Genomic DNA, 12,087 nt, shown 5'->3' on the forward strand with positions numbered 1-12,087 from the left:
CACCCACAGTCACTTCAACCCACTGTCCCACACCCACAGTCACTTCTACCCACTGTCCCACACCCACAGTCACTTCTACCCACTGTCCCACACCCACAGTCACTTCTACCCACTGTCCCACACCCACAGTCACTTCTACCCACTGTCCCACACCCACAGTCACTTCTACCCACTGTCCCACACCCACAGTCACTTCTACCCACTGTCCCACACCCCCAGTCACTTCAACCCACTGTCCCAAACCCACAGTCACTTCTACCCACTGTCCCACACCCAGTCACTTCTACCCACTGTCCCACGCCCACAGTCACTTCTACCCACTGTCCCACACCCACAGTCACTTCAACCCACTGTCCCACACCCACAGTCACTTCTACCCAGTGTGCCACACCCACAGTCACTTCTACCCAGTGTCCCACACCCACAGTCACTTCTACCCACTGTCCCACACCCACAGTCACTTCAACCCACTGTCCCACACCCACAGTCACTTCTACCCACTGACCCACACCCACAGTCACTTCTACCCACTGTCCCACACCCACAGTCACTTCTACCCACTGTCCCACACCCACAGTCACTTCTACCCACTGTCCCACACCCACAGTCACTTCTACCCACTGTCCCACACCCACAGTCACTTCTACCCACTGTCCCACACCCCCAGTCACTTCAACCCACTGTCCCACACCCACAGTCACTTCTACTCACTGTCCCACACCCACAGTCACTTCTACCCACTGTCCCACACCCACAGTCACTTCTACCCAATGACCCACACCCACAGTCACTTCTACCCACTGTCCCACACCCCCAGTCACTTCAACCCACTGTCCCACACCCACAGTCACTTCTACTCACTGTCCCACACCCACAGTCACTTCAACCCACTGTCCCACACCCACAGTCACTTCAACCCACCGTCCCACACCCAGTCACTTCAACCCACTGTCCCACACCCACAGTCACTTCTACCCACTGTCCCACACCCACAGTCACTTCAACCCACTGTCTCACACACACAGTCACTTCTACCCACTGTCCCACACCCCCAGTCACTTCAACCCACTGTCCCACACCCACAGTCACTTCTACTCACTGTTCCACACCCACAGTCACTTCTACCCACTGTCCCACACCCACAGTTACTTCTACCCACTGACCCACACCCACAGTCACTTCAACCCACAGTCACTTCTACCCACTGTCCTACACCCACATTCACTTCAACCCACTGTCTCACACACACAGTCACTTCTACCCACTGTCCCACACCCACAGTCACTTCTACCCACTGACCCACACCCACAGTCACTTCTACCCACTGTCCCACACCCACAGTCACTTCAATCCACTGTCCCACACCCACAGTCACTTCTACCCACTGTCCCACACCCACAGTCACTTCTACCCACTGTCCCACACCCACAGTCACTTCAACCCACTGTCCCACACCCAGTCACTTCTACCCACTGTCCCACACCCACAGTCACTTCTACCCACTGTCCCAAACCCCCAGTCACTTCAACCCACTGTCCCACACCCACAGTCACTTCTACCCACTGTCCCACACCCACAGTCACTTCTACCCACTGTCCCACACCCAGTCACTTCTACCCACTGTCCCACACCCACAGTCACTTCTACCCACTGTCCCACACCCACAGTCACTTCTACCCACTGTCCCACACCCACAGTCACTTCTACCCACTGTCCCACACCCACAGTCACTTCAACCCACTGTCCCACACCCACAGTCACTTCTATCCACTGTCCCACACCCACAGTCACTTCAACCCACTGTCCCACACCCACAGTCACTTCAACCCACTGTCACACACCCACAGTCACTTCTACCCACTGTCCCACACCCACAGTCACTTCTACCCACTGTCCCACACCCACAGTCACTTCTACCCACTGTCCCACACCCACTGTCCCACACCCACTTCTACCCACTGTCCCACACCCACTTCTACCCACTGTCCCACACCCACAGTCACTTCTACCCACTGTCCCACACCCACAGTCACTTCAACCCACTGTCCCACACCCACAGTCACTTCAACCCACTGTCCCACACCCACAGTCACTTCTACCCACTGTCCCACACCCACAGTCACTTCTACCCACTGTCCCACACCCACAGTCACTTCAACCCACTGTCCCACACCCACAGTCACTTCTACCCACTGTCCCACACCCACAGTCACTTCTACCCACTGTCCCACACCCACAGTCACTTCTACCCACTGTCCCACACCCACAGTCACTTCTACCCACTGTCCCACACCCACAGTCACTTCTACCCACTGTCCCACACCCACAGTCACTTCAACCCACTGTCCCACACCCACAGTCACTTCTATCCACTGTCCCACACCCACAGTCACTTCAACCCACTGTCCCACACCCACAGTCACTTCAACCCACTGTCACACACCCACAGTCACTTCTTCCCACTGTCCCACACCCCCAGTCACTTCAACCCACTGTCCCACACCCAGTCACTTCTACCCACTGTCCCACACCCACAGTCACTTCAACCCACTGTCCCACACCCAGTCACTTCTACCCACTGTCCCACACCCAGTCACTTCAACCCACTGTCCCACACCCACAGTCACTTCAACCCACTGTCCCATACCCACAGTCACTTCTACCCACTGTCCCACACCCACAGTAACTTCTACCCATTGTCCCACACCCACAGTCACTTCTACCCACTGTCCCACACCCACAGTCACTTCTACCCACTGACCCACACCCACAGTCACTTCTACCCACTGTCCCACACCCACAGTCACTTCTACCCACTGTCCCACACCCACAGTCACTTCTACCCACTGACCCACACCCACAGTCACTTCAACCCACTGACCCACACCCAGTCACTTCTACCCACTGACCCACACCCACAGTCACTTCTACCCACTGTCCCACACCCACAGTCACTTCTACCCACTGTCCCACACCCACAGTCACTTCTACCCACTGTCCCACACCCACAGTCACTTCTACCCACTGACCCACACCCACAGTCACTGTAAATCTCCCAGCATATCACTTAGATTGTAAGCTCTTCAGGGCAGGGATTTCCTATCCTAGTGTCTGATTTTGTTTGTTGCACGGATTGTATTATCATTTCCTGTACTGTCTCCTTTGTAAAGCGCAGAGTACATTGCGCGAGCGATATAAATAAGGATGTACATACAAGGCAGACACGTGGGCTCAGAAACAGTGTGACCTAGAGGTTTCTGAAAATAGATGTTGGGTCTTAAAACCTGCCAGCAGGAGGCGCTGCAGGCTGGCCGTGCGTAGCCATACAGTGCTGCTGAGGCAGGGAGTTGGCGTGGAGGTGTGATTTAAAGCATGTACAATTAATAGATGAAGTCTGTGGCTCAGAATTAGGCCCATATTTACCAGGCAGTCTTCCGCCATTAGACAGCTTCTGGCGCTGGAAGACACAGCGCATGGACTCGAATGTGCTGCCAGGTGTCTTCAAGAGCTAAACATGTGCCTCATGACAGAAGATTGCTTAGTAGATATGGCCCTTACTTTGCTAGGTCTGAACACTGCTACAGCGTTAATTGGGCCTTAAGGTGTGCTAAGGTTTAGCACCATTTAGTAAATCTGTCAGTCTCGCTGCATATGAGCGAATCCCACTGCCAAGTCTGGGTGGGATTCAGGGGCCACACGTTATAATAGTTATTTAGTACATGGAATTCCTACCACCACAAAATTGCCAACCTCATGGCACATCCGGAAAGTGTAAGGGAGGGAGAGATGGGGAAAGCCCCTCACTCACTCTGTGGATGGGTGGTCTTGGACTCCGGCCGGTCTGCGGGGTGAAGCTCCCCTTCTTCCTCCTCTTCATTAATGTTTAACGAGAACACGGAGGTGACAACAGGTTCAACTGTGACAAAAAAAAAGGGAATCTAGTAAAGTCCTCCGATCAGAGAGGCAGCGTGAGACTAAAACCATGGAGTGCATCTAGTACGAAACATGTGCTTGATGTACGAAGAAGCCGTGGGCGACCTGGAGCTCCCCGAGTGGTCGTATGAAATATGTATAGAGAATAAACGCGTGGTGCACTTGGTGGTGCAATGTGAAGAGGCTCTTTGAGTGGCCTTGTATATTGTCACGGAGTCCCCTGTTAAACCCCACTCTTATTGCAATAAGACCCACAGAACATGGGTGTTACCATAAGGCCCAGTCATCCTAAAAGGACTGGGTGATAGACGTAGAAACCCCACTACGAGCTATACAGCCCAGGGGCAAATCACCTCAAATTGCCCTATCTGATGCTTCTTGGGGTGATACTGATCAGTGGCTACCTTCAGGTGTGCTCTCAAATGAGTAAGACCTCAGACGCTGCCTCTCGAGGTGATGTTCCCCACTCCCTTCTTCAGCCCTCAAAGGGATATTACTCAACAGTAACTCAAACCCAAGTCTCATTCCTCTCCAGAATTCTGGGAAGGGTGCGGGGGGCACGCAGGTCATTTCTCTTGTGCCGGGCAGAGAACGAGGAACCGCTTTGCTACCAAGCAATGCGCCTCAGGCCGGTCAGCGGAAGGATAAAATCCCACGTGGCAAGTTTCAGAGCTTTGCAAATGTAGTACCAAACGGCTGTGATAAGTAATAATGTGACAGAATACGGCTTCGGAAGGGTTTACTATAACGGAGGGAAAACGTGGAGAGTCCAACCACGGTAAGAACTATAGTGCAAGCTTTAACATGAAGTCATTCACAATACAAGGATAGTGGAAATGAAATTACTTTGAATGAAAAGATTATTGGCCGTTTGTAACAGAGCTATCCCTTCCTGGAGCGAAATGTCCCAAAGCCAGGGACATGTTTAAGGGGATACATCTGGGAGACCAACGCTCGTTTTTACCCAGGCCCGACACCTGCAAGTAGTTTTAAGTTCTGATGTAAGCATGGCGAGCGGAGACTTGGGAGGTGTTTGGTCGCTGGTACAGGGCAGAGATCCACTCCCTTATCTCTACTGGTTCTCTGATAAGGACACAGTGGGAGAAGGGCAGGGGAAACGCGGGGTTCACCAACACTGCCCCATCCAGAGGCGTGAATTTACACTAGTAAACAGTGTCCCCAGGAGTAAAGCTGCCAGATGTTTGAGTTTAGCACGGTGTGTTTAATTAGGTGTAGAAATGATTTGCAAACGTTTGTTTTGTGGCCGGCTACGTGAGATGTTGTATTTTACAGGCGGTGATAAGTTTTGATATAACACTAATGGCAGACGCCATGTCGCTGTAACAGTAACAAGCTGCCGCCGGCCTGTCCCCCGCACTCACCGGGGCTCGGGGTCGCACTTCTCTCCGGAGGATCAGTGAAAGCCGGCTGCTCCTCCTGTTTTATCCTCAGTAAAATATCAGGGCTGCAGCCTAATGGGACAAAGGAAGTGAGAGAACGAGCTGAACGCAGGCAGGGAACGGCAGTACAATCATTACATATCAGCACATTACAACAAACACTTGTTACATAAACTTTCTAAGTATTCCTCAAAAAAATAATAAGTTGGAAATAAATATATATGTTTATCCAAATTATTAATATTTTTTTTTTTGGAGGAAGACTTAGAACACACACACACACACACACACACACACACACACACACACACACACACACACACACACACACACACACACACAGTGGCGTAGCTACATATGTGCGGCCCCCGGGCAAACATTTTTCCAGGGCCCCATTAACATTAATACAGTACTGACAGAGAAGAAAAAAATGCACAAAAGCGCACAAGGGAAAAGATTAGTATTAATTTATTAAAACAAACACATAAACAGCTGAGGGGATCCAACCCCTCCTCAGCTCAAAGGAGTAGCTGCCTAGAAATATAAAAACCATATATATGGTCTCTAAACATATACAAATCTAACACAGTAAACCATACACAACATAAGAAAAAACACACAATCAATGTAAAATAAACAAAGAAAGTATTAACAGCTCAAGGAAGTAAGGGTTAAAACCGCCATAGAGAGCTATAATACTGCTGACAGGGGGAAACGAACACTCACACTGAGGCAGAGAAGGGGGACCTCTGATGACCGTATGAATCCGGATCACGGCATCAAGGAAGAATGGAGACAGCCACCTCTGGAGCCTCAGGCAAGCTCCGTTTCAGCCTCTCAGCAAACACGCGCAGAATGACCTGTCGTGACCTCTACGCGTTTCGCACCACGTGCTTCGTCAGGAGGTCACGTACAGCGTCATCTGCGCGTATTTGTAGGAAAAAGGGAATCAGTTAGGACGGCCCCCTTATGACGCCAAACCCAATGCCCTTAGAGTGCCAGAAGTATATTTAAAGTGATGCTACCTCTTTCCCTTGCAATGTCATGTGTTACAGCGATCACGTGTTGCAGGTTTAACAGACACATATACGAATCCGAACCTGCAATGCTTACATGGACATGAACATAACATAACTTAAGATCATCAACTTATATATATACACTGAATTAGAGCCAAAACAAATTTATATTTTACACATTAATTGCACATAATAAGACTATATTTCATCTTTAAAGTACCCAATAAATTAAAATTGATACATATAGTGCTTTAATTAAAACATATAATGTTAATACATATACCATAAAAATGAGAGACAAATATAATATTAAACAATTAATGAAAATGAAGATGAAATTAAACATACATTAAACCAAATATTTTATCTTAAAAATGGAGTAAGCTCAATAAGTTCATTAAAACCAATAGGATGTCTAGTTTGCATTTCATAGATCCAATACTGTTCACGTTTTAATAGATAATTATCTCTATTACCTTGTCTGCTGTTCATTTGGATATGTTCAAGCCCTTTAAATGTGATGCAACTGGGGTCATTGTTGTGGATCTCTTTAAAGTGTTTTAAAAGTGGTGTAAGCGGCATACCTTTAGCTATACTTTTCGGTATGTTTTTTACGTTTCTCAAATGTTCTAACATACGCATTTTCAGTGGCCGTTTTGTCTTACCAATGTACTGTAAGTTACAGTTACATTGCAAGACGTAAACCACATGCGTAGTCTGACAGTTGATGAAACTATTGGTGTTGTAACTCCGCTTAGTGGCACAAGACATGACTGTATTTCCTTTACAGATATGTTTACATGCCTTGCACTTCCCACATTTATATGTGCCTTTAATACCCAAGCGATCTTTAATGTCACCAGAAGCAATGGCTTTTCTGGTGATTTGGCTTGGGGCCAACATGTTTTTTATATTTGGCGCACGTTTAAACACTATCCCAGGTTGTGAATTTAACTGAGGGCCCAATACAGGGTCCATTTTCAGTATTCCCCAGTGTTTTTTTAGGATTTTCCTGACCCCATTATGCATATCACTGAACTGAGTTATAAAAGCAGGGATTTTTGTATTTTTACTTTTGTCCCTCTTGTTTTTATTATATTTCATCAGTGATTTCCTTTCTATTTTTTCCAGTTTTTTTATTGAGGAATCTATCAGTTCCTCATTATACTTTTTATCGAGAAATCTTGTTTTGAGGAACTTAGATTGTATATCGAATTCCTCAACCTTGGAGTCATTTCTCTTTAGTCTTAGAAACTGGTTAAAGGGAATGTTCTGAACCCATCTTTTATCATGACAGCTAAGAGGGTCAAGATAAGAATTAACGTTAGTAGCTTTGAAGTGTGTTTTGGTCTGAACTGTATTGGATTCAATATATATTTCCAAATCGAGGAAATTAATGCTAACTGGACTGTTGACACCACTAAATTTTAAATTAAATTGATTTGTATTTAGTTGATCAACAAATCCAAGATAGGATTCCTCAGTTCCCTCCCACACAATGATGATGTCATCGATATATCTCCTCCACAGCCTCAGCTGTGGAGGAGAACATCGAAATACCTCAAGCGACTCCCACAGTCCCATATATAGGTTAGCGAACGATGGGGCAAACGTAGTCCCCATCGCCGTCCCCAAGATTTGTAGAAAATAAAGGGAATCAAACATAAAATAATTGTGACCCAAAATGAATTCAATTGATGTGAGAATAAATTCAATTTGGGTTATAGGTAATAATTGTGGGTTCATAAGAAAATGTCTTGTTGCCTCTATACCTTTTTGGTGGGGGATGCTTGTGTATAATGCTTGCACATCTAAAGTGGCTAATCTACAACTGTCACATGTAGTCCCTATCTTTTACTACATCCCCAAGATTCACAAATCCCTCACTTCCCCACCTGGACGCCCTATTATTTCAGGAATCGATTCTATTACATCTAATTTGTCCACGTATATTGATTTTTATTTACAATCACTAGTCACATCACTTCCATCTCACCTTAAAGACACCACTATGGTTTTGCAGGTTTTTGATAATTTTGTTTGGAATGACAGTTGTAGATTAGCCACTTTAGATGTGCAAGCATTATACACAAGCATCCCCCACCAAAAAGGTATAGAGGCAACAAGACATTTTCTTATGAACCCACAATTATTACCTATAACCCAAATTGAATTTATTCTCACATCAATTGAATTCATTTTGGGTCACAATTATTTTATGTTTGATTCCCTTTATTTTCTACAAATCTTGGGGACGGCGATGGGGACTACGTTTGCCCCATCGTTCGCTAACCTATATATGGGACTGTGGGAGTCGCTTGAGGTATTTCGATGTTCTCCTCCACAGCTGAGGCTGTGGAGGAGATATATCGATGACATCATCATTGTGTGGGAGGGAACTGAGGAATCCTATCTTGGATTTGTTGATCAACTAAATACAAATCAATTTAATTTAAAATTTAGTGGTGTCAACAGTCCAGTTAGCATTAATTTCCTCGATTTGGAAATATATATTGAATCCAATACAGTTCAGACCAAAACACACTTCAAAGCTACTAACGTTAATTCTTATCTTGACCCTCTTAGCTGTCATGATAAAAGATGGGTTCAGAACATTCCCTTTAACCAGTTTCTAAGACTAAAGAGAAATGACTCCAAGGTTGAGGAATTCGATATACAATCTAAGTTCCTCAAAACAAGATTTCTCGATAAAAAGTATAATGAGGAACTGATAGATTCCTCAATAAAAAAACTGGAAAAAATAGAAAGGAAATCACTGATGAAATATAATAAAAACAAGAGGGACAAAAGTAAAAATACAAAAATCCCTGCTTTTATAACTCAGTTCAGTGATATGCATAATGGGGTCAGGAAAATCCTAAAAAAACACTGGGGAATACTGAAAATGGACCCTGTATTGGGCCCTCAGTTAAATTCACAACCTGGGATAGTGTTTAAACGTGCGCCAAATATAAAAAACATGTTGGCCCCAAGCCAAATCACCAGAAAAGCCATTGCTTCTGGTGACATTAAAGATCGCTTGGGTATTAAAGGCACATATAAATGTGGGAAGTGCAAGGCATGTAAACATATCTGTAAAGGAAATACAGTCATGTCTTGTGCCACTAAGCGGAGTTACAACACCAATAGTTTCATCAACTGTCAGACTACGCATGTGGTTTACGTCTTGCAATGTAACTGTAACTTACAGTACATTGGTAAGACAAAACGGCCACTGAAAATGCGTATGTTAGAACATTTGAGAAACGTAAAAAACATACCGAAAAGTATAGCTAAAGGTATGCCGCTTACACCACTTTTAAAACACTTTAAAGAGATCCACAACAATGACCCCAGTTGCATCACATTTAAAGGGCTTGAACATATCCAAATGAACAGCAGACAAGGTAATAGAGATAATTATCTATTAAAACGTGAACAGTATTGGATCTATGAAATGCAAACTAGACATCCTATTGGTTTTAATGAACTTATTGAGCTTACTCCATTTTTAAGATAAAATATTTGGTTTAATGTATGTTTAATTTCATCTTCATTTTCATTAATTGTTTAATATTATATTTGTCTCTCATTTTTATGGTATATGTATTAACATTATATGTTTTAATTAAAGCACTATATGTATCAATTTTAATTTATTGGGTACTTTAAAGATGAAATATAGTCTTATTATGTGCAATTAATGTGTAAAATATAAATTTGTTTTGGCTCTAATTCAGTGTATATATATAAGTTGATGATCTTAAGTTATGTTATGTTCATGTCCATGTAAGCATTGCAGGTTCGGATTCGTATATGTGTCTGTTAAACCTGCAACACGTGATCGCTGTAACACATGACATTGCAAGGGAAAGAGGTAGCATCACTTTAAATATACTTCTGGCACTCTAAGGGCATTGGGTTTGGCGTCATAAGGGGGCCGTCCTAACTGATTCCCTTTTTCCTACAAATACGCGCAGATGACGCTGTACGTGACCTCCTGACGAAGCACGTGGTGCGAAACGCGTAGAGGTCACGACAGGTCATTCTGCGCGTGTTTGCTGAGAGGCTGAAACGGAGCTTGCCTGAGGCTCCAGAGGTGGCTGTCTCCATTCTTCCTTGATGCCGTGATCCGGATTCATACGGTCATCAGAGGTCCCCCTTCTCTGCCTCAGTGTGAGTGTTCGTTTCCCCCTGTCAGCAGTATTATAGCTCTCTATGGCGGTTTTAACCCTTACTTCCTTGAGCTGTTAATACTTTCTTTGTTTATTTTACATTGATTGTGTGTTTTTTCTTATGTTGTGTATGGTTTACTGTGTTAGATTTGTATATGTTTAGAGACCATATATATGGTTTTTATATTTCTAGGCAGCTACTCCTTTGAGCTGAGGAGGGGTTGGATCCCCTCAGCTGTTTATGTGTTTGTTTTAATAAATTAATACTAATCTTTTCCCTTGTGCGCTTTTGTGCATTTTTTTTTTTTCTTCTCTGTTTCTCAGGGTGTCCTCCCCCCCTTCGAGGGGGGATCACCTCTGAAGTGGGAGCTCTTGGGGAGACGCTCCATGCACGTGCAGCACAGGGATTAATCCTATCAAAACAACTGCAGCACGAGCGCTGAAAATCCTGCACTTTACAGTACTGACAGCAATTTATTCTCCCTCCCCCCATCACCTCTCTCATCATCCCTCCTCATCACCATCACCAGCTCTCTGTCCCCATACACAGCGGTATTAGGGAGAAAAGGACCCCATATACACAGCGGTATTAGGGAGAAAGGGACCCCATATACACAGCGGTATTAGGGAGAAAGGCGCCCCATATACACAGCGGTATTAGGGAGAAAGGGACCCCATATACACAGCGGTATTAGGGAGAAAGGGACCCATATACACAGCGGTATTAGGGAGAAAGGCACCCCATATACACAGCGGTATTAGGGAGAAAGGGACCCCATATACACAGCGGTATTAGGGAGAAAGGCGTCCCCATATACACAGCGGTATTAGGGAGAAAGGCCCCCCATATACACAGCGGTATTAGGGAGAAAGGCGCCCCATATACACAGCGGTATTAGGGAGAAAGGGACCCCATATACACAGCGGTATTAGGGAGAAAGGCGCCCCATATACACAGCGGTATTAGGGAGAAAGGGACCCCATATACACAGCGGTATTAGGGAGAAAGGGACCCCATATACACAGCGGTATTAGGGAGAAAGGGACCCCATATACACAGCGGTATTAGGGAGAAAGGGACCCCATATACACAGCGGTATTAGGGAGAAAGGGATCCCATATACACAGCGGTATTAGGGAGAAAGGGACCCCATATACACAGCGGTATTAGGGAGAAAGGCCCCCCATATACACAGCGGTATTAGGGAGAAAGGGACCCCATATACACAGCGGTATTAGGGAGAAAGGCGCCCCATATATACAGCGGTATTAGGGAGAAAGGGACCCCATATACACAGCGGTATTAGAGAGAAAGGGACCCCATATACACAGCGGTATTAGGGAGAAAGGGACCCCATATACACAGCGGTATTAGGGAGAAAGGCCCCCCATATACACAGCGGTATTAGGGAGAAAGGGACCCCACATACACAGCGGTATTAGGGAGAAAGGCGCCCCATATACACAGCGGTATTAGGGAGAAAGGCCCCCCATATACACAGCGGTATTAGGGAGAAAGGCGCCCCATATACACAGCGGTATTAGGGAGAAAGGCGCCCC

At 45.6% G+C, this 12,087-nt stretch overlaps 1 protein-coding gene across 6 annotated transcripts in view; it reads right to left on the reverse strand.

The window, feature by feature from the left end:
* LOC142492556 (uncharacterized) overlaps positions 1–12,087 on the reverse strand; it is a 199,422-nt gene that overhangs the window by 108,964 nt on the left and 78,371 nt on the right. For all 6 annotated transcript variants that reach the window (XR_012800843.1, XM_075595259.1, XM_075595258.1 and 3 more), the window contains exons 6-7: positions 5,316–5,405; positions 3,809–3,916 (exon numbers count right to left, since the gene is read on the reverse strand). Coding sequence is in view for 5 of the 6 variants with exons in the window: in XM_075595259.1 (XP_075451374.1) it covers positions 3,809–3,916; positions 5,316–5,405 (198 nt within the window). In the remaining variant the exon portion in view is untranslated. The remainder of the gene's footprint in view (positions 1–3,808; positions 3,917–5,315; positions 5,406–12,087) is intronic.

Source organism: Ascaphus truei, chromosome 4 (genome assembly GCF_040206685.1).
Source record: "Ascaphus truei isolate aAscTru1 chromosome 4, aAscTru1.hap1, whole genome shotgun sequence".
In the NCBI taxonomy this organism is placed as follows: domain Eukaryota; kingdom Metazoa; phylum Chordata; class Amphibia; order Anura; family Ascaphidae; genus Ascaphus; species Ascaphus truei.